Raw genomic sequence first — 23,691 nt, 5'->3', positions numbered from 1 at the left:
GCCTTGGTGGCACTGAAGAGGCCCGGGTGTCGTGCTTGTCTGGGAGGAGTTGCAGTTCTTTAGCTTTCTTAATCCATTATTGGTTCTTGATTTCCTTAGTTCTTCTTTGTACCTCCACATTTGATGATTGATGAGCTTTCCTCTTTGCCTTACTGTTTATGCCGTTTTGCCAGCCGCGGAGAGCCTTCCTCCTCTTGTTGATGAGGTCTTGGATCGTGTGGTCTTGGTGTTTCCTGGTCTTGTAGCTGATTGTTTCTTAATTGTTTGAGATGATAGCTGTCTCCAGCTCTTTCCAGGTTTTTCCACTCCATTAGAATGGATACTTTGGAGATTTTGGAGAAGATATTGTTGGAAGCAGTGTGTGTGTTGTCTGTGTGTGTGTGTGGGTTGGGGGGAGGGGGTAGATACCTGGTGCAGGACATCTTTTAACGTGGATATGCCTTTGCAGATCAGCAGATACATGGTCCTTGACAGAGGGTAGGTCCAGTTCCAGTGGCAAAGGGACCTCAACGACTGGGGATCTCCCTACTGCTGCAGCCTTATACCTATATCGCAGTCATTGATACCATGAGAGTATTTTCTGCCTGAACTGCCTTTGAGCACATGTTTTGGATTACGCTTTGTCTTTTTCTCCGATTCTACCATCATAGGTGACTCTGCCAGGAGTTCAAGACTCCCAACAGCATTGTTCTCAGGATCAACGAAACGTTCAAGCCTCTCCACCACAGCAAGGTGGCAATCCAAGGAAATGTCTACATCAAATACCCCACCCCCAATCCTCAGCTCTTTCCTTTACCAAATTCATCTTTTTCCAAAACAGCTCAATAATTTATAGCACATCTCACATCCTTCTTTCCTCCAATTACACCCACGTGATCTCCAAACTAACATATAAACACTTACTATCACCAGGATCATTCCATTCCTTCTTGTCATGATGATGGACCAAAGCCCGAATTATGTACGGACGTATTGGCCTTTTAATTAAAACATGTATTTTTTTTAATGGACTTACGAGCCTTAGACGGCTGAGAATTTAAATTCTGAGAATGTAAAATTCAGCAACTGTCTGAGAGGTTTCTGTATGGGTGATACGAAGAGAGAGACATAGGAATGTCACACACTTTCCCAGACCGACATTTCAAAGAAGGAGCCATGCAACAGTGAACTGCCATCTCCTGTGGAGATAACAGAAGCTGATTTTCATCTCAGCAGGAATCTCATCCTATAAGTTATATGCCTGACCAGTTTGGGGATTTCAGCCTTCCAAGAGCACAATAGGAGACTGGGATAAAAAGCCAGCCTCAGACCTGGTCAGCATGGACTAGTGCTGGGTGTGTCAGAGTGTGTGACACAGAAGCAAGGAACGAGAGCAGCAGTCACCCCTGTTCTGGCAGGTAAAATAAAAGTCCCGCTCTCCCTCTGATTGCTGAAAGCAACCAAATCAGCAAAGCCACAGCTGAAAAGGAAGCAGGACAACTCCCCTCAGTTAAACTGCAGAACCCTGGTATCGGGCAACCAACTATTCAAGTGCTGAAGTTAACATTGCTGGAATCACGAATCTCAAACGGCCGTAACGTTTCGCCATCTGCTCTAACAGACGAGACAGACTGATTCATATATATTTTAAAACCTATTTATAGATTCACTTCTCATTTCAAATCTGTGTGAATGTATATACATGTGATATTTTTTATTTCCTCACTTTTTGTAGCTAATAAACTCGCTATTTCTTTAATTCAAGAAAGCTTGATTAAATTATCATAAATACTGGGAGAGAAAGCCTCCTTTTGAAGGGATTTTGTTGCGACCAACTGAGGACGTCGAACAAAGAAACGGAGCCAGTTCATCGTTCCTCACCAGAGGCATAACAATTTGGGGGCATCCCATCCAGAATTTAACAAATTGAAGCTCACGCTGAGACAGCTCGCATAGAGGGGATGGAGGGTAATAAACTTGGGCACCTCATCCAGGAAACAGGCATAACACTTACCCAACATTGTATCCTCTGACAGCCTATCTGTACTGGGGCAGGAGATCGACCAGCAGCAAATAAATACAGAGACAACTAAAGTAGAAGTACATTGAGAAAAGGTAATTGCTCACAGTTGAATGTGGAGTTTGAGTTGAATTTTGCTTAGTCGGTGAGATGGATGGTGTGTTAGTGGAAGATGAAAACTTGTTACCTGAAAAAAAAGAACAAAAAAATGATCAGGTGTAAATGATCCAGAAATCCTGACAAATGGCAACTCTCTCATCCACACAGCGCTGGAGGATCCCTGAACCTGAAAAAGCAGGAAGCTGAACAAGCTGTTATCTCAATTGGATATGGGAATAGGGCCGGAAAGTGGGAATGAGATGGAAGATTGTTGCCTTTTCTTCTTATACTCTTTCACTCGGGCCTTTCTGTGGCGCTGTTCCAATTATGGGATTCAGTGAATTTTCCCTTCTTTCTATGTTATCTATGTTCTAATGCTTAGAGTCGCCAGGTATCAAATGATACCACCACAAGTTTCAACCAGCTATCGATCAAAGAGCCAAACACCAGTTAATTAGTTCAAGGTTATGGGTACTTTATTTGCACACAGTTAGTCATGCAACATAAACACTACTACTTAACTACACCTATCGACTAAGACAACCTGTACTTAACTTCGGGCACCCGGCTTAGGTCAGAGAAACAGTGGCCGCTGTTCGATTCTGGATCTATCGAGTCCGAAGGAGTAACTGCTGCTCAGCTGGGCTGATCCGTCTGGTAGTGAGCGTTGAACTTGGACTTGCTTCTGGTGTTGTTGCACTTGGAGATGGCTGTGACCGGGGTACCAGGTCCAAGAGAGGACGGACATGTGGCGAACTCTTCTTCTTATACTTGGGGGTTTTCGCGCTCTTTTGGGCGGTCCTTCAGTTTGGGCCCTATTAATTGGGTGATCCCTGATCACTCCGTTCAATTCCTAACCAATAAGTGGGCAGGGATCTGGATGGCTGGGCGTGTCCCAAGCGGTCACTGACCCCGTTGTTTGCATTTCCCTTGAACAGGGAGTGGCGCCGAAATGTCTGGGGCTGTCCCGGTTGCTTGAGTACCAGTCCTTTGTTTTGGTGAAGATGGGCCATCAAATGCTAATCAACCCCATTAAAATGCTAATTTGTCGTAGTTTTGATACCGTCTGGACTTTTTGCTTTAAAATATGCATTTCAGGCTCTGAGCCTGCCTGAGTCTTGGCTTGTCCATTTTACCCGCTAGGCTTTGCGAGTTTCTCTGTACCTAGTTGTAAGTGGCCATCCCAGGTGGCTACAAGATCCGTCACCTTGTTAGATGACAGAAGGGCTCAAGGTGCTTGATGATCTACTCCTACTCTTATATCTTACGTTCTAATCGCTGGGTTGGATGGGATGGTTCCTTCCAACATAGGCTTCATTTGACAGGATTATTCATTCCCATTCCACAGAGCCAGAGTGAATGGATCCTTTAACCAGGAACTAATTAGATAATGTGAGCTTCTTTTTTACTGCAGGTACAAATGTGCTGCAATGGATCACAGAAGCACATCACCATAAGTGACATTATCACTGTACTAACTCATTGACAAGGCCACTGATGCAGCTTTCCACTATCCTGTTTCACAAGAATGGCCTGCTGCATGAAATCATTTGAAACTTCATCCTTCTGCCCGTTGACACTTTATCTCACCTTAAACTTTTGCTGTTTAATTAGCAAATTGTCAGAATCATACCTTTTGAATTAGTATTTTCTTTTAAAATATGGTAAGCCAGTACATGGTACTGTAGTAGCATGGTAGCACAGTGGTTTGCACTGTTCCTTCACAGCGCCAGGGTTCCAGGTTCGATTCCCGGCTTGGGTCACTGTCTGCATGGAGTCTGCACGTTCTTCCTGTCTCTGCGTGGATTTCCTCCGGGTGCTCCGGTTTCCTCCCACAAGTCCCGAAAGCCGTGCTATGAGGCAATTTGGACATTCTGAATTCTCCCTCAGTGTACCCGAACAGGTACCGGAGTGTGGCGACTCGGGGCTTTTCACAGTAACTTCATTGCAGTGTTAATGTAAGTCAACTTGTGACAATAACAAAGATTATCATTATTATCACTATTTGGACACTGGGATTTTAATTTAAAAGGGTTATTTGGGTCCTTTGGGTTGGGAGCAAATCTGCCTTTTCCAAGAATTCACCTGACCAGCATGGTACCTTGATGGGGGAGAGCTCTTTGCTTGTTTGCACTGCAATTATTTTAGTCAATGGAAAAAACTGGTTTAAAAACAAAGACCCGTGATTTACTGCATACACATGACAAAGATGAGCTTTCAGTTTTGAACGTTTTTTCAAAATTCAGTTCGAACTGAAGTAGGAAGGGAAAATGCTAACTACCTTGCTTGCTCTTCGCCTTACCTGAAACTGTGTGATTCTCAGTATCCAGCTCGGAATCCTCATCTCAGTGGAACCTGTCTGTCTTTGGAACCCCAAGAGGCTGAGATAAGAAGCATTGATCTGGCTCTATTTCCCTCCATGCCAATGTGTCATTGATGATAAGAGCCAGGCCTCCCTTGGGACTAGTGACCTGGCTTCACATGGAGAAGCTCTAGATCAGCAACATCAAAACCCTGTGAACTTCATCCATTTTTTATATAAAGTCAACTCTTCAACTGCCATCTCTGCGGAGACCCCTATCTGTTTATTCTTTGTTTGTTTTCATATTTCAAAAGGAATAGTTAGTTACACCCACAGGTGACAAACTGTGCGTTAACCAGTTCTTGCCACTTGATTTAAAAAATAAGTTTTGTTTTATAATAAATCAATCATTTATTGAAAGACGCCTGGTTAAAGTAAAAGGAAATAACTGGCCATTTTGGTGAATGAATTAAACTTTTAAACTAATGGTACAACCTGTGGAGTAGTGGGGCTAGATAAACTGCACACTCCTCTCATCGGGTCATAGCAATATGTGATCTTTAAAATGACTATTCCTTGAGAATAGTCGCATAAAATTTCCCTTAAAATTCGATATCAAATGTCTAAATTTGTGGTAACGGTTCAACAAATACAATCAATGTATTTGTTCTCATTGCATTTGTTATGCTCACCGTGTTCAGCAGTATGGGTCATATCAGTGATTGGCGGAATCGTTACTGGGGAAGAAGCTGTGATAGATTAAAAAAAGATATTACTGACAATCACTTTAGCAACAATTTAAAACTATGGTGGCCTGAAGCTCTACCAATACTATTCATCTATGTCTAAAATATACCCGTGTATATATATATATATATATACCAGCCAACTGGAAAGACAGAGGAAATGGTAAAGCAAGTGGAGTTGCCTTGATAAATAATGGTGATATCACTTCAATTACAAGAGAGAATGTAACAAGTAGTAAGTGGGCAGCAGAGAATTGATGGGTAGAATAAAGCGATAGAAAATTATTTAGGACTGTAGTAGGGATGATATATAGGTACCAAGTCATGGCTGTGAAGTGATATCTGGCACAAATGCTAAGATTAAACAAGCATGTAGCAAAGGAAGAGTCGTTTTAATGGATAAGTTTGACTTCCAAACAGATTGGAATAAGCAGATTAGTGCATGACATGTCATGAGCACAGCTAATTTCTTGAGTGTAAATGGTGAAATCCAGTAATGATTCTAGTCTGCAGTGCAGTTTCCCTCAAAACTGCACAGCTGTCTGGAGCCTATCCAGCTGGGGACAAACAGCCCGCATACAATCTGCACACCAAGAGTAGTCCCTTTAAGGTGTGTCTAAGTGTGTCCACATGGAAATCTTAAAAGGGACTGCAACAAATGGACTAAGCACCACAAAGGGAAATTAAAGGGAACATTGCTCCTGGTCCTAATTTCCACCATCCTTTCTGACAGTCTATTAAAGAACATATCAACCCCCTGCATAAAAAATACTCTGCAGGTCGCTATAGTTCTTTGGCAATTGCCTTATTCTATGTCTTTGGTATCTGACCGTTCTGGTATTAGAAACAATTCTTTCCTTATGTATTCTTTCAAGACCCTTCAAGATTTTGAACACCTTTACCAAACCTCAGCTTAATCTTCCCTGTTCTAAGGAGAACAATCTCAGGGTCCAATTCTCAGCACAAAACTGAAGTCTTTCATATCTAGCGTTGTTCTAGTAAATCTCCTCTGCACCCTTGCAAAAGGCCTTGACTTTACACCCTTGCCTGTGGTATGCAGAACTGGCTACAATACTATTGCTGGTGTCTGATCAGTAATTTATTATGGTTTAACATAGAACATAGATCATAAAACATACAGTGCAGAAGGAGGCCATTCGGCCCATCAAGTCTGCACCGACCCACTTAAGCCCTCATTTCCACCCTATCCCCATAACCCAATAACGCCTTCTAACCTTTTTGGACACTAAGGGCAATTTAGCATGGCCAATCGACCTAACCTGCATGTCTTTGGACTGTGGGAGGAAACCGGAGCACCTGGAGGAAACCCACACAGACATGGGGAGAATGTGCAGACTCCGCACAGACAGTGACCCAGTGGGGAATCAAACCTGGGAACCTGGCGCTGTGAAGCCACAGTGCTAGCCACTTGTGCTACCGTGCTGCCCGGTTTTCTAATTTCTGCCCATAATTTCCATGGTTTTGTACTTTATATATATATTCATAAAGACTGTGTGCCTTTTGACAGCCTTTTGACAAAATTTAGAAAAAAATGTATAGAGAGAAAGAAACGAGAGACAATAATCCTGTGAGGCAAGAGCTGTGGCTATAAGTTTAAAAAAATAAAATTTATGTTAAAAAAATGAGAGTTGCTGCAAAGTTTTTTTTAAAAGTGCAGACAGAAAGCAGCAACTTGTACTTCTACCTTCAACGGTTTTAGCGCACACACATCCATTTTCACAGTTCCTGTACCCCCTTTAAATTGTTCCATTCTATTTTACTACATTCCCTACCAAACTGAAGTAAACTGTGAAGCAGACTTCAGGAGGACAGACAAAATGAAGTACTTCACTGTCCTCATTAAATTTCATCTGCGCAGTGTGTGCTCATTTCAATGATCTGTCTGTGCTCCTAAAGTCTGCTTCACAGTTTACTACATTCCTGAGTTTTATGCCAACTGCAAACACTAAAGTCATGCTGTGGTGATTGTCCCTTTAAGGAAAGCACTGCAGGGTAATGGCTACATGGTTTTATGGATCAACTGGGACTCAGAGTGGGTCATCACCCCAGGCGGTGGAGTCCTCTTTGGCAGGAGGCATGTTGGGAGCTAGGTGCAGCCATGAGGCTGCTATTTCTTATTAAAAAATACTTTTTGTGTTCATAAACAAAGAATATAAAAGTGCATCTTTACATGTAGCCCTGAGAATAAAATTATCAAGGCACTGCCTCTGGCCCGACACCTATGAGTATCCTGTTTTAGTCAAAGTCTGAACAAATACTCAACAGAATGCCTCTCTTTGGGCAAATATAGCCATTTGAGATGTTGAGATATTGCAAGCCCCTGAGTAATATAGAATCAGAAAAGATGGACAGTTACAAGACGCATGAGCAACAGAGAGAACACAGCAAGGTCTCTTGGTTAGAATCCACAAGAAGGATGAGCGAAATGCAGAAATGTACTTCCTCTTACATTCTAGACTAGGAGATGGTCCGGGAGGTTCAGTGCATTGGAAAGACTGAGGGCCAGACACAGAACAAGCCTGAATTGGCTGGCACAGTCAAACGTTTAGAAAACATGTATAGAGAGAAAAAACAAGAGAAAATAACCCTGTGAAGCATGAGCTGTGGCTTAAGTTTAAAAATTAGAACTTAAGTTAAAAATAACACAGTTGCTGCAAAGTAATTTTTTAAAAGAGCTCAGAGAAAGCAGTGATTTATGTTGGAAAACTGCAGGGAGATGTCTCAAAATACAAGAAAAATCACGGAGCCGAAACTGACAAGTTCCCAATGTGCAGGAATAGACCCTGTGGGGTTCTGTGGCAACAATCGGCTGCACTGATGTGCTTTAAGAAAAAGAAGAAAAGTTCTCAATCTTTTAAAAAATAAGCTAGCAAGCGTTAAAAGAAACAACAGGCCCGATTGGGCCACACCAGGGGCGTCATTCTCCGACCCCCCGCCGGGTCGGAGAATGGCCGTTGGCCGCCGTGAATCCCGCCCCCGCCCCCGCCGAAGTCTCCGAAGGGAGAAAAGTCGGCGGGGCGTTAATGGCGCCGCTGCCGCGGAGAATGTCACGGGTCTGCGCAAGGCAGCCGATTTTCGGCCTGCCGATATTCTCCCTTCCGGATGGGCCGAAGTCCCGTCGACGTGATGACCGTTCACGTCGACGTGAATCAAACCTCCTTTTCATCGGCGTGACCCGGTGCTCCAGGCTCACGCCGACCAGCGAGGAGGTGAGTGACGGCCTGGGGGGTTGGCTCTGGGCAGGAAATGGCGTGGCCGCAGACTGATTGCCTGAGGAGAGGTGTGTCTCGGCTTGTGTGTGTGTGCGGCGGGGGGGGGGGGGGGTGGTTAGAGTAGGCTGGGCTCCGGGGGAGGGCCGGGAGGGGGTCCGTGCCGGGGTGGAGGTTGGGGGTTGTGGAGGGGGTCCGTGCCGGGGTGGAGGTTGGGGGGGGGTCCATGCTGGGGTGGAGGTTGGGGGTTGGGGAGGGGGTCCGTGCCGGGGTGGAGGTTGGGGAGGGGGTCCGTGCCGGGGTGGAGGTTGGGGAGGGGGTCCGTGCCGGGGTGGAGGTTGGGGAGGGGGTCCGTGCCGGGGTGGAGGTTGGGGAGGGGGTCCGTGCCGGGGTGGAGGTTGGGGGGGGTCCGTGCTGGGGTGGAGGTTGGGGGTTGGGGAGGGGGTCCGTGCCGGGGTGGAGGTTGGGGGGGGGTCCGTGCTGGGGTGGAGGTTGGGGGTTGGGGAGGGGGTCCGTGCCGGGGTGGAGGTTGGGGGGGGTCCGTGCTGGGGTGGAGGTTGGGGGTTGGGGAGGGGGTCCGTGCCGGGGTGGAGGTTGGGGAGGGGGTCCGTGCCGGGGTGGAGGTTGGGGAGGGGGTCCGTGCCGGGGTGGAGGTTGGGGAGGGGGTCCGTGCCGGGGTGGAGGTTGGGGAGGGGGTCCGTGCCGGGGTGGAGGTTGGGGAGGGGGTCCGTGCCGGGGTGGAGGTTGGGGAGGGGGTCCGTGCCGGGGTGGAGGTTGGGGAGGGGGTCCGTGCCGGGGTGGAGGTTGGGGGGGGTCCGTGCTGGGGTGGAGGTTGGGGGTTGGGGAGGGGGTCCGTGCCGGGGTGGAGGTTGGGGGGGGGTCCGTGCTGGGGTGAGTGTTGGGGAGGGGGTCCGTGCCGGGGTGGAGGTTGGGGGGGGGGGGGTCCGTGCCGGGGTGGGTGATGGGAGGGCAAATGAGTTGGTCCACCTGGCCAGGTGCCAGCCTCCAACAGTTGGACCCATGCGGTCCATGCCACCTGGCTGGGGGGAGGAGGGGATATGGGCAATGATGACATGTCGTCGTTCCCCTCCCCCCCACCAGGCCGTCATGTTTTCAGACCATCCAGTGATGTTGGCCGCCGTGGTGGCAGCCGCTCATGTCTATGTTGCCCTGGATGAGGAGGAGGAGGAGGAGGAGCGTGCCAGAGAGGCGGCGCAGGCTGCCGCAGAGGGGCAGGCGGCAGCCGCCCAGGCTGGAGGGACACCTGACCGACAGGACGAGGAGGGGGAGGAGGACGTCGCGGCCCCACGGCAACGGAGGCACCCGAGGGCGCCCCGTGTGTACCGGCCCCGGCAGTCATACCAGGACCTCACGGACCGGGAATGCAGGAGGAGACTCCGGATGAGCCGGGAAACCGTGGCACACATCTGCCACCTGCTGGCACACCTGTCACCGCGTGGCACTGGCGGGGGACACCCTCTCCCCGTGTCCGTCAAGGTTACGGTGGCCCTGAACTTTTATGCAACGGGGTCATTCCAGGCACCGAGTGGGGACCTGTCCGGCATATCGCAGACATCGGTGCATCGGTGCATCCGGGCAGTGACAGATGCCCTTTATGCCATGGCGCACCGCTACATCCGCTTCATCGTGGACCGGGCCAGCCAAGATGCCCGGGCCGTGGGCTTCTCTGCCATTGCCGGGTTCCCCATGGTCCAGGGCGCGATCGATGGGATGCACGTCGCCGTGCGGCCACCTGCAGATAACAGGGCCGTGTTCACTAATAGGAAGGGGACCTATTCGATGAACGTACAGGTGGTCTGCGACCACCGCATGATGATCCTGCACGTCTGCGCCCGTCACCCAGGCAGTGTACACGACTCATTCGTGTTGTCGCGGTCATCCATCCCCGGCATGTACGAGGGACGCCATCCCCGGCTGAGGGGCTGGTTGCTGGGCGACAGGGGCTACCCATTGCGATCGTGGCTGATGACGCCTATACGGAGGCCACGCAATGAGGCGGAGAACCGCTACAATGATGCCCATGTAGCGACAAGGGGAGTGATCGAGAGATGCTTTGGTGTGCTGAAGATGCGTTTCAGGTGCCTGGACCTCTCTGGGGGCGCCCTCCAGTATCGGTCAGATAGGGTCGGCCGCATCATTGTGGTGTGCTGCGTCCTGCACAACATAGCCCAGCAGAGGGGCGATGTGCCGCAGGCAGAGGAGGGCGGAGTGGAGGAGCAGCAGGAAGAGGCCCAGTCCTCCCCAGATGAGGGGGATGGGGGCAATGGTCAGGGCAGACGGGGTAGACACAGACGGGTGGCTGTCCACCGTTACCGGCTGGCCCAGCGGGCACGGGACAGACTGATAGACGCCCGCTTCACTGACTAGATGGGCGTGGGAATCGGGTAGTATGGCCACAGACCGCACACCATGACAACAGCCGACCACCCACACCCCCCACCCATCCACCCACCCAGCACCCTCACCCCCCTCCCCAACCCCACACACCCCACCCGCATGCACACCACCCCCCCACTCCCAATTGCCGATCCACCGGCGGCACAACGGGCCGGGCTCACCCAGTTGCGGGTGGACGCGTGTCTATCGCAGGCCATGGAGAATGATGACAACCCGCCTCCGATGAGCTCCTGGCTCTACATCGTTGGACTATGTCTGACCCATGGCCACAGTACCACCATCCACCCGGACCATCCCTGCATGCGGCTGTGACACTGCAGCGCACGGTCCCGTCCTCTGCCCGGGGGATGTTGATGGCGGCCCAGGGGGAAGGGGGCAGACTCACCTGGGGCTGAGGTAAGACCACCCCTCACACACACACTTGCGCTCAACGTACATGACACCCCCGCACACTTTGGACAGAGCACAAAGGCAGCTTCGGTAGGTGTAACATTGACTTTAATAACCAAAGGAGTTCATGCACGTGCCCTAGCGCCTAAAACTCATCTGTGCCCTGCACCCGTGCCAACTTACTCAGTGTCTAATTGTTTGGCCTTACGGGCCCTTTGACTACGTCTACGTGGTTCCCCAGACGGTACAGCAGAACTGGAGGTGGACTCCTGTGATTCCTGCCCTCTGACACTGGATCCCTTTGGCGGCCGTTTCCTGGGGCGTCCTGGCCTAGATGGGCCAGGCTGCGGCCCGGGCGACTGGAATGGCGAGCTGCCAGCCTGTCCTGCCCGTTGCCCACCCGATGCACCTGGGACGGAAGGGGGGGAGTCCGAGGTGTCGCGGTGTACCGGGACCTCCCCTACAGAGGGAGCCGGGACGGACCACACCACCTCCTCCTCCCTCGGGGTGCCCGATGGCCCCCAGGCCTCTACATGGGTGGGGGATGCGAACGGACTGGCCATCCGACGCGCCCCCGACATCTGGCGCTGCCAGTCCTGGAGGCCCGTGCTGGTATCGACAGGGGTCTGCAGGTTTGCAGCCATGGAGCCCAGGGGGTTGTCGAACCCTGTCTGCGACAGTGCGACGCCAGCTCGCACATGGCCACTGGCGCCGATGCCCTCAGCGATGGCCTGCTGAGACTGGGCCATGGCCTGCAGAGACTGGGCCATGGCCTGCAGAGACTGGGCTATGGCCTGCTGAGACTGGGCCATGGCCTGCTGAGACTGGGCTATGGCGTTGAGCGCCTCTGCCATCTGGCGCTGGCACTGGCTCATGGCCTCCTGTGAGAGGGCAGCCATTTCCTGGGCCACAGACGCCGCCTGCACGGAAGGCCCCAGGCCTCGCAAACCATTCCCCATGTCTGACACCGTCGCACCCATTGCCTCCACCGCGGACGCCACCCGTGCGGTGTCAGCCTGGGTGGCACGCATGACCGGGACCACTCCCAGCTCCTGGACGCGGGTGGACTCCTCCACCTGCGACCGCAGCCGCCGCAAGCCACCCGTCACCCTATTCGCTCGTCTCCGTGTCGGTGGTTGCATCGGATCTATGTGTGGGTGTGGTAACTGCAGGAACCCGGGATCCATCTGGGCGGCAGATGTTCGCTTGGCCTGGGCTGCCCTCCGACCGCCCGGTCCCTCTGCTGCTCCTACCTCCACCTGCTGTACCGGGACGGCTGTGTTGTGCGCACCAGTGAGTGTACCAGACGCCTCATCACTAAAGTGCCCAACCGTGGTGAGTGTTTCTGCGATGGTGGAGGGTGTTGGTGACAGCAGTGGCGTTGTGTCGTGCTCTTCGTCCCACTCTGAGTCCATGGCACTTTGGGGTGGGGGTTCGTCTCCACCCATCCACTCTGAGTCACTGTCCGGTATTTCGTCTTCCCGGGTAGGGGTGTCCTGGGTAGTGCTGTCCCGGGTAGTGCTGTCCCGGGTAGTGCTGTCCCGGGTAGTGCTGTCCCGGGTAGTGGTGTCCCGGGTAGGGGTGTCCTGGGTAGTGGTGTCCCGGGTAGGGGTGTCCTGGATAGTGGTGTCCTGGCTCGGATGTGACGGGGGCCTGTGGCTGCCCCCCTCATCGCTGGGTGGTCGCTCCCGCACGTGATGGGGGTGTCGTCTCCCTGTTGCTCCAGGTCTCTCCGTCTCCCGTGGTCTCCGAGGGGCATCCTGCGGGCGTCGCATGCTGGAGGGTTCGGGTCTCTCCGTCTCCCGTGGTCTCCGAGGGGCATCCTGCGGGCGTCGCATGCTGGAGGGTTCGGGTCTCTCCGTCTCCCGTGGTCTCCGAGGGGCATCCTGCGGGCGTCGCATGCTGGAGGGTTCGGGTGTCTCCGTCTCCCGTGGTCTCCGAGGGGCATCCTGCGGGCGTCGCATGCTGGAGGGTTCGGGTCTCTCCGTCTCCCGTGGTCTCCGAGGGGCATCCTGCGGGCGTCGCATGCTGGAGGGTGCGGGTCTCTCCGTCTCCCGTGGTCTCCGAGGGGCATCCTGCGGGCGGTCTGCATCTGCGGGGATGGGTGCCTGGACGTTTGGTCCTGCGATACACAATGAAGCATGCATGGTTAGACATCAGGCAGTGATCAGGTGATACGGGAGAGGGGGATATAGGGGAGGGGGGTTATGGGGACGGGCTGTTGGTGGCTCACTTGCTCGTGGGGCCCCGACCTCTGCATCAGCAACCTCCCGGTCCTCAGGTCCGCCAGCCAGTTCCAGGGCCCTTTCCTCGCGTACGGTCAGTGGCCTCTCATCAGCGGGCCCTCCTCCAGTCCTCACATGCTCCCTATTGTTGTGTGCGCAACAGTAAAAGGCAACAGTGTTAGGCAGGTATATGAATGCACGCCATCGGTTGCGCGTGCATTGCAGAGGTTAAGGTTAGGGCTGGATTCACTTGGGGATATGGGGGATATGGGGGAGGGGGGGATATGGGGGAGGGGGGATATGGGGGATATGGGGGAGGGGGGATATGGGGGAGGGGGGAATATGGGGGATATGGTGGAGGGGGGATATGGGGGATATGGGGGAGGGGGGATATGGGGGATATGGGGGAGGGGGGATATGGGGGAGGGGGGATATGTGGGAGGGGGGATATGGGGAGGGGGGGATATGGAGAATATGGGGGAGGGGGGATATGGGGGAGGGGGGAATATGGGGGATATGGGGGAGGGGGGATATGGGGGAGGGGGGATATGGGGGAGGGGGGAATATGGGGATATGGGGGAGGGGGGATATGGGGGATATGGGGGAGGGGGGATATGGGGGATATGGGGGAGGGGGGATATGTGGGAGGGGGGATATGGGGGAGGGGGGGATATGGGGAATATGGGGGAGGGGGGATATGGGGGATATGGGGGAGGGGGGATATGGGGGAGGGGGGAATATGGGGGATATGGGGAGGGGGGATATGGGGGATATGGGGGAGGGGGGATATGGGGGAGGGGGGATATGGGGGATATGGGGGAGGGGGGATATGGGGGAGGGGGAATATGGGGGATATGGGGGAGGGGGGATATGGGGGAGGGGGGAATATGGGGGATATGGGGGAGGGGGGATATGGGGGATATGGGGGAGGGGGGGATATGGGGGAGGGGGGATATGGGGGAGGGGGGATATGGGGGAGGGGGGATATGGGGGAGGGGGGGATATGGGGGAGGGGGGATATGGGGGATATGGGGGAGGGGGGATATGGGGGAGGGGGGGATATGGGGGAGGGGGGGATTTGGGGGAGAGGGGTATGGGGGATATGGGGGACGCTCACCCTGCCTGCTCTGACGAGGTCGTTCACCTTCTTGTGGCACTGGGTGCCTGTCCGTGGTGTTAGGGCCACAGCGGTGACGGCCTCTGCCACCTCCCTCCACAGACGCCGGCTGTGGCGTGGGGCAACTCTGCGGCCGTGCCCGGGATACAGGGCGTCCCTCCTCTGCTCCACCGCATCCAGGAGCGCCTCCACATCGCGTGACTCGAACCTCGGGGCTGAGCGACGGCCAGCCATCAAGTCGGGTGTTGCGGTCGGCTGTTCCGGTCGGGTGGGGGGGAGCTGCGCGGCCTTATGAGCCGTCACGCCGTGCAGCGCGTATGACGCTGCACGGCGTGAACCACTGCGCAAGCGCGGATCCCGTTACGTCGCTGCTAGCCCATTTCGGGCCGCAGACTATCGGCCCATTTTTATGACGTGACGCAAGTGGGATTTGCGCCGTTTTTTGCGCCGATTGGCGGAGTTTCCGCCGATAACGGAGAATTTCGCCCCAGGTCTCCAAGTGAAATAGAAAGTCGGCAGCTGCTGACAGCTGAGTGAAAAAGTAATTAGTCTTAAAGCGGTAATACCAATAAAGGAGCAGTACAATTAAAGTGGGAATGCACTTAAAGTGGCAACCACAATGGGGAACAAATGGCTATAGACAGGAAAATTGGAGAAGACCCCAGATAGACGACAACTCTCAAAGAAGATCCATAAGCAATGAGAATCTCAAGGAAGAGGTGATGGAAGACCACAGAGGAGGCAATGAAGCCCTCAAAGAAGAGGCAAATAAGGCCTCAGCAAAGAGGTAATAGAACACCCCAGGAAGTGGGAAAAGAAGGCCCCAGAAGGAAGGCAATGACAGATCCCAGAGAAAAGACAATAAAACACCCCAGAAGAGGGCAATGAGAGAATTGCAGAATGGAAACAAGTCAACACTTCATCGGGGACAGACCTGACCAACAGTGAAGCCAAAAAGGGTTTGGCTAAAGTTAAGACAAGAAGAAATGAAGGTTTAATTTGTGAACTGTATATGTCCAGTAAGAATATGATGGATTCTCCTCGGGAGAAAAGCAGAATTAGACTTCAAAAGAAACTAGGAACTATTGAACATAAAGAGGAACCAGCAAAAAGAACTAAAGCTGTAGAGAAGCCATTTAAAGAACAAGATGAAATGACTGACAGCAAACTTGGAGAATAAAGAAGTTGCAAAAAAATGACAAGGTGAAATAGAAGGAGAACTTAATGAGACAATGGAGAATAAGATGAACTCAAGGAAGAGCAACTAGAATATAAGAGCAATTCCAGTGAAGTATTGAATCGGAAGAATAAGAGCTTGAAGAAGAGAAGCTTGGCAATGAGAAATTAACTGAAGAGGTAAAATTGGCAGCAGAATCAGCAATTCAGACACAGAAAGAAACTGAGATTAGAGTGCCTTGGACAAAATTTCTGCAATGGTCAGACTAATAGAACAGCACAGTAAGCAATGTGATAAAATGGTCAATGAAAAATATGTTAAATTAAAATGCTGGAAAGAGACTTCCAGGTGCGGCTATGCAGAGCTAGGTCGCATATTCGGTAGCTCCTGCTTGGAACGGACTTTTGGGCTCGTTACAGGGCCCCCACGGCATTTGTTTGCCATTTCCCGGTGTGAGAAGAAGGCTGCAGCATTCCCCCGACAGTGTCCCCCAGGAAGGGTATGTCTCTTGGTTGCGAGACACGGCAGAAACAGTAAAAGATTTGGCTGCAACTGCAGGATAAGTAGGGCCTCTTCCAGCATGCAGGCGGGGGAAGGGCAAGCTTAAAGCTGCAAGCTGACCTGAGGGCCTGTATCAAAGGTGAATTCTAGCAGCAGAGGGAACAACTGTGAAAAGATCTCATCAAGGCCACTGAAGGGACTTCCGGTTGCGGTGATGCCTAGCTAGCCGCACGCTTCGGCGGCTCCAGCTCCGACGGACCTTCGGGCTCTTTTAAGAACCCCAATGGGGAATTTTTCGACGACGCAACCCGGTGTGGGTTGTGTGAGAAGGGAGTCCCCCCCAAACGAAGGAGGAAAAAACCGGCGGCGGCGGCTGCAGCGCGAGGAATCGTCGACCAAAGGGTCAGAAAGAGAGAAGTACAGGATGGCGGCGGAGAAAGCGCAGAAGACATGGGGGCCTGAGCAGGATGAAATTGTGAGACGGTGCGTGGAGCTGCTGAAGAGGGAGGTGCTGACCCCGATGCTACAGGCAATTGAGGGGCTCAAGGAGACATTAAAGACCCAGGAGACTGAGCTCCGCGTGGTGGAGCAGAAGGTGACAGATATTGAGGACGAGATCCTGGGCCTGGCGGTTAAGCCTCAGATGCATGAGGCACTTCATAAAAAGTGTACTGAAAGGATCGAGGCCTTAGAAAACGGAGCGCGAAGGAAGAACCTTCGGATACTAGGTCTCCCTGAGGGTGTGGAAGGAGTGGACTGTGGAGAGTATGCAAGTAAGATGCTGAGCTCACTGATGGGTGCTGAGGCCCCTGCGGGCCCCATGGAGGTGGAGTGGGCAAATCGGATTCCGGCGAGAAGACCAAAAGTGGGAGAACCACCGAGGGCGATAATCGTGCGATTTTACCGCCTTAAGGTCAGAGAAGAGGTCCTGAGATGGGCTAAAAAGGTGCGGAGTAGCAGATGGGAGAATGCTGTGGTACGGATATACCAGGATTGGAGTGCGGAGGTGGAGAGAAGGAGGGCGAGCTTCAACCGAGCCAAAGAGGTGTTGCATAAAAGGAAGGTGAAGTTTGGGATGCTGCAGCCGGCAAGACTATGGGTCACGTATCAGGAGAGACACTATTATTTCGAGACGACAGAGGAAGCATGGTCCTTCATCAAAGAAGAGAAATTGGACCGGAACTGAGGGACTGATGCTGCAGGAAATGTTATTGTTATTGTTTTTGTTAATGTTACAGTGGAAGTTAATTGAGAAGTAAACAGGGAAGGGGGGAGACATTGGGGAAATGTGGGCGCCGGTGAGGGGGGAAAGACGGGACATAGTTGGAGAATGGGGAAGGAGGGGGGAGGGGAAAGGGAGCTGCGCCATAAGAGGCGGGTCAGGTAAAGGGATGTTCCCGTGCCAGAAAGAATAAGGCGGGAAGACAGGCGCAAGGCGGATGGGAGTTCCCCCACACGGGGGGGGTCGAGGAGTGAGCAGGGGTAGCCGGGGTCAGTTGAAGTCAGCTGACTTACGGAAGTGATATGGGGGGAGCAATCAAGCTAGATAGGGATCTAGCGGGGAGGGGGAGGGGGGAGGGGGACAACTGGGTTGCTGCTGCGGAAATCCAAAAGGAAATGGCTAAAGAGTGGGTGGGCGGGGATGGTGTGCGACGCTGGGGGAGCGAGCGGGAGTGCGGAGGCGGGATATGGGACTGGCCTAGAGAAGGTAATGGCTAGTCGACACGGGAGGGGTGCAGGTAGCCCCCTAGTGAGGCTGATCACGTGGAACGTGAGAGGCCTGAACGGAGCGATAAAAAGAGCCCGAGTGCTCGCGCATTTGAAAGGACTAAGGGCAGACGTGGCTATGCTCCAAGAGACGCACCTAAAGGTGGCGGACCAAGTTAGGCTAAGGAAAGGATGGGTGGGACAGGTGTTCCACTCAGGACTGGACGCAAAGAATAGAGGGGTGGCCATTTTGGTGGGGAAACGGGTAGCATTTGAAGCAAAGAACATCGTAGCAGATAGCGGAGGTAGATATGTAATGGTGAGTGGTAGGCTGGAGGGAATGGAGGTCGTGTTGGTTAATGTGTATGCCCCAAACTGGGACGATGCGGGATTCATGAGACGGATGCTGGGGCGTATACCGGACCTGGAGGCAGGAAACTTGATTTTAGGAAGGGACTTTAATACGGTGCTGGACCTGGGGCTAGATAGATCCAGCTCAAGGACCGGAAGAAGGCCGGCAGCGGCCAAGGTACTTAAGGGGTTTATGGACCAAATGGGGGGAGTGGATCCATGGCGATTTCTTAGACCTAGGGCTAGGGAGTTTTCCTTCTTCTCCCATGTCCATAAAGTGTACTCCCGGATAGATTTTTTTGTGTTGGGAAGGTCGTTGATCTCTAGGGTGGAAGAAGCTGAGTACTCAGCCATAGCGGTTTCGGATCATGCCCCACATTGGGTGGACCTGGAAGCAGGAGAGGAAAGGGAGCAGAGAACACTCTGGCGATTAGATGTGGGACTGATGGCGGATGAGGGAGTGTGTGCAAGAGTGAGGGGGTGTATTGAGAGATACCTGGAGGTCAATGACGACGGCGAGGTCCCTGTGGGAGTGGTCTGGGAAGCATTAAAAGCGGTGGTCAGAGGAGAGCTGATCTCTATTGGGGCCCACAAAAGGAAAACAGAGGCCAAGGAAAGGGAAAGATTACTGGGGGAGATTTTAAGGGTGGATAGGGAATTTGCAGAGACCCCAGAGGAGGAATTGTACAGGGAGAGGAGACGACTCCAGACGGAGTTTGACCTTCTGACCACCAGAAAGGCGGAGGTACTGTGGAGGAAGGCACAGGGGAGGAGGTATGAATATGGGGAAAAGGCTAGTCGCCTGTTGGCGCATCAATTGCGAAAGAGGGCAGCAGCGAGGGAGATAGGAGGAATTAGAGACGAAAGGGGAGACACGGTGCGAAGGACAGGAAAGATAAATGAGGTGTTCAAGACCTTCTATGAGGAACTGTATAGCCTCAACCCCCAGAGGGAGAGGAGGGGATGCGGCAGTTCCTGGACCAATTGAGGTTCCCGAAAGTGGAGGAGCAGGAGGTGGCAGGCCTGGGGGCGCCGATTGAGGTGGACGAGGTTATTAAGGGACTGGGAAGCATGCAAGCAGGGAAGGCCCTGGGGCCAGACGGGTTCCCGGTGGAATATTACAGAAAATATGTGGACTTGTTGGCCCCGTTGATGGCGAGGACGTTCAATGAGGCCAGGGAAGGGGGGACTCTACCCCCGACGATGTCGGAGGCGACGATATCGCTAATTTTGAAGAGGGACAAAGATCCGTTGCAGTGCGGGTCCTATAGACCTATTTCACTATTGAACGTGGACGCCAAATTGCTGGCAAAGGTACTGGCATCGAGGATAGAGGACTGTGTCCCGGGGGTGGTGCACGAAGACCAGACAGGGTTCGTAAAAGGGAGACAACTGAATGTTAACGTGCGACGACTATTAGGGGTGATAATGATGCCCCCAGTGGAGGGGGAGGCAGAGATAGTGGCGGCAATGGACGCAGAGTAGGCATTTGATAGGGTGGAGTGGGAGTATTTATGGGAAGTGTTAAGGAGGTTTGGGTTTGGGAACGGGTTTATTAGCTGGGTTAGACTTCTTTATGGGGCTCCAACGGCAAGCGTAGTTACAGGTCGACATAGATCGGAGTATTTCCGATTATATAGGGGAACAAGACAGGGATGCCCGCTGTCTCCATTGTTGTTCGCGTTGGCAATTGAACCTCTGGCCATGGCATTGAGAGACTCCAGGAAATGGAGAGGGGTGATTAGAGGGGGAGAAGAACACCGAGTCTCGTTATACGCAGATGACCTATTGTTATACGTGTCGGACCCAGCGGGGGGGATGATAGAGGTTATGCGAATTTTGAGGGGGTTCGGGGAATTCTCGGGGTATAGGCTAAACATAGGGAAGAGTGAATTATTTGTGATACATCCAGGGGACCAGAGTAGAGAGATAGAAGGCTTACCGCTAAGGAAAGTGGAAAGAAAATTCCGATACCTGGGGATTCAGATCGCTAGGAGCTGGGGAACCTTGCACAGACTTAATCTGACACGGCTGGTAGAACAAATGGAGGAGGACTTCAAGAGGTGGGACATGCAGCCTCTATCGCTGGCGGGCAGGGTGCAGGCAATTAAGATGATGGTCCTCCCGAGGTTCTTATTTGTATTTCAATGTCTTCCTATACTAACCACCAAGACCTTTTTTAATAAAATAGACAGGAGCATCATGAGCTTCGTGTGGGCAGGGAAAGTTCCGAGAGTAAGGAGGGGGTTCCTTCAGCGTAGTAGGGACAGAGGAGGACTGGCACTACCGAACTTGGGTGATTACTATTGGGCCGCCAATGTGGCAATGATACGTAGATGGATGATGGAAGGTGAGGGAGCGGCGTGGAAAAGACTGGAGAGAAAGTCCAGTAAAGGGACGAGTTTAGAGGCGCTGGTGACGGCGCCGCTACCGTTCTCACCTAAAAAGTTTACCACGAACCCGGTGGTGGCGGCAACACTGAATATCTGGGGACAGTGGAGGTAACAGAGAGGGGTGCGGGGAGCCCTGGTGGGGTCCCCTATCAGGAACAACCATAGGTTCGCCCCAGGAAGAATGGATGGAGGATTTCAGAGCTGGTACCAGTTGGGAATTAGCAAGGTGGGAGATTTATTTATAGATGGGACTTTTGCGAGCTTGGGAGCATTGGAGGAAAAGTATAAGTTGCCCCGGGGAAATTTCCTGCGATATATGCAGGTGAGGGCGTTTACTAGACAACAGGTGAGGGAATTTCCGTTGCTCCCGACACAGGGGATACAGGACAGGGTGCTTTCAGGGGTGTGGGTCGGAGAGGGCAAGGTGTCAGAGATTTATAGAGAGATGAGGGAAGAGGGGGAGGAGTCGGTGGGCGAACTAAAAGGAAAGTGGGAAGAAGAATTAGGGGAGGAGATAGAGGAGGGTATGTGGGCTGATGCACTAAGCAGGGTAAATTCCTCTTCCTCATGCGCCAGGCTTAGCCTGATTCAATTTAAGGTGCTACATAGAGCACACATAACGGGGGCAAGATTGAGCAGGTTCTTTGGAGTGGAGGACAAATGTGGGAGGTGTGGCGGGAGCCCGGCAAACCACGCACATATGTTTTGGGCGTGCCCGGCACTGGAAGGGTATTGGAAGGGAGTGACGGGAGTGATTTCGCAGGTGGTGAAGGCCCGGGTCAAACCAGGCTGGGGGTTAGCTCTATTTGGAGTTGCGGAAGAGCCGGGAGTGCAGGAGGCGAAAGAGGCCGATGTCGTGGCCTTTGCGTCCCTAGTAGCCCGGCGCAGGATCCTACTCATATGGAAGGAGGCGAAACCCCCCGGACTGGAGGCCTGGGTAAATGATATGGCGGGGTTCATTAAACTGGAGCAGATAAAGTTTGCCCTGAGAGGATCGGCTCAAGGGTTCACCAGGCGGTGGCAGCCATTTCTCGACTACCTAGGGGAACGTTAGAGGGAAGACAGATGACCAGCAGCAGCAACCCAGGTGGAGGGGGGGGGGAGGGGGGGGGGGAGGTTTAGTTTAGTTTAGGTCAATAGACAATGGGGTTTTGTTACCTGTGTATTGTTAAAAATTTCTGTTTTGTTATTGTTTCGTTTGCTTTGTAAGAGGGAAAAATTGTTGTTTGGAAAAAAATTTCAATAAAATATATATTTTTTTAAAATAAATAAAATGCTGGAAAGAGACAAAACCAGAATCAGAGCACCACAATCCACTCCTTCGCACGTGTCAGGCCACGATTGCGAAAGAACTGTCAAGAGAAAGGAAGGATTCTCTGCTCTTGGGATTAAAGTGCAGAATTTGTGACGTTCCACGACAGCAAAACTGGCGCTGCACCTGGACCAATTCAGCAAGTGTTGAGGGGCTAGCACCGGCACCACGTGGAACACAATCGATTCCAATGGGAAACGGTGCCAGATTCGCCGGTAATGTGATTTACACTCAGGAGGCTGACAAGCCACATATACACATTGCACTCCGCACGCACACCATCCCAGCCAACAGGATGGCAGCGAGGAGAGCGGTACCACATTTCACGGATGCCAAGCGGGAGACCCTGCTGGACGAAATGGAGGATAGGCGAACCATACTGTACCCCAGCCCGGGATGGAGGCTGCCAGCCACCACCGTCCGCCCTGCTTCGACGCAGATGGCAGAGGCCATCAGCGCCTCGAGCAACACCATCCGGACAGGCCTGCAGTGCCGTAAAAAACTGCACAACCTCCTCAGGGCAGGCAGGGTGAGCAGGCAACACTGTGCCCCTTGCACAAACCCCTGTCCCACACACTGGTAACCCTAAGACCCCCCCCCCCCACCCAGAGGGTGGCCGAACCCCCACCCTACATCACATGCCGGCACCCATATCGGCCGCCATGGCTGGGTGCCCTGGCCACTGATGCCACCAGCTACCCACCCACTGGGCTGCATGGTCGGACTGTCTAACACTGTCATAACACCGCATGGGTGGCATCCACGGTGGAGGCATTGAGGGCAAGGGCTTGGCCAAGGTCTGGGGAATTCTGTGCAGGTACTGGCCGGGTTACCGCCTCACAGGTAGCCACATGCCCGAGCCACCTGGAAATTGCAGCGGTGCTCCTGAGCATGGGCCAGTCACAGCAAGCCATGGCTGAGAACGTCGGCGGCATTGCCCAGGTTTGGATGATGTGGCGCAGATACAGAGGGAGGTGATCCAGTCCCAGAGGGAGATGCATAGTCACTGGCTTATGTGACACAGGCCCAGGAGGTGGTGGCACAGTCAATGGGTGATATGGCGTAGTCTCAGACGGAGATGGTCCACTCCCTGTGCTCCATGTCCGTGAGCGTGCGGATCCTGATAGAGACCAGAGCAGACCTCCAGGAGCCGCAGTGTCATGTGGTGGGGGTGCCTCAGGGGATAGCTCCACTCACACCAATAGCAGTCGCATATTAGAGTAGCTCTGTAGTATCTTAGTGTAAATTAGTGTTAGTAATAAATAGTTTTATTGTAAAACAAAGTCAATGTTCTTTGTTAACACTACCACATCAAGATTCAACATCAGCAAAATCAAAGAACTTTACAGTCACCACCAGCGTCACCCCAGGTATTTGATGGGATCATGTGGTGGAATGGCCAGCTTGCATGCAGGGATTACCCAGGTGGACAGTGGAAAGTGCTAACGTGGGCTGGAGTCAGACGTTGTCAAGCCATGTGGAACATCAGAGCTCATCACAGAGCGGGTTGTCACCATCCTCCATCCAATGGACCAGACGCAGGATCCGCACCCTGTAGTGCATAGGTATGTGTCTTGGAGGAGGTTGTAGGTGGGGGGGGGGGGGGGGGGGGTTTCCAGGGATGGGGGGTTGGGGGAGGGGATGCAGGGGTGGGATGATCTGGCAGATATGTCGCCCTGTCTCCCTGCTCAGACGTCATGCCTGGTCCGGCAGATCCTCGAATG

General features: G+C 52.8%; 1 protein-coding gene across 1 annotated transcript in view; it reads right to left on the bottom strand.

The window, feature by feature from the left end:
- LOC140427388 (T-cell immunoglobulin and mucin domain-containing protein 2-like) overlaps positions 1-23,691 on the bottom strand; it is a 112,599-nt gene that overhangs the window by 51,347 nt on the left and 37,561 nt on the right. Inside the window, exon 3 of the mRNA XM_072512930.1 lies at positions 2,107-2,186. Coding sequence (XP_072369031.1) covers positions 2,107-2,186 — 80 coding nt within the window. The remainder of the gene's footprint in view (positions 1-2,106; positions 2,187-23,691) is intronic.

Source organism: Scyliorhinus torazame, chromosome 7 (genome assembly GCF_047496885.1).
Source record: "Scyliorhinus torazame isolate Kashiwa2021f chromosome 7, sScyTor2.1, whole genome shotgun sequence".
Lineage (NCBI taxonomy): Eukaryota > Metazoa > Chordata > Chondrichthyes > Carcharhiniformes > Scyliorhinidae > Scyliorhinus > Scyliorhinus torazame.
This window is presented reverse-complemented; position numbering and strand designations above follow the sequence as displayed.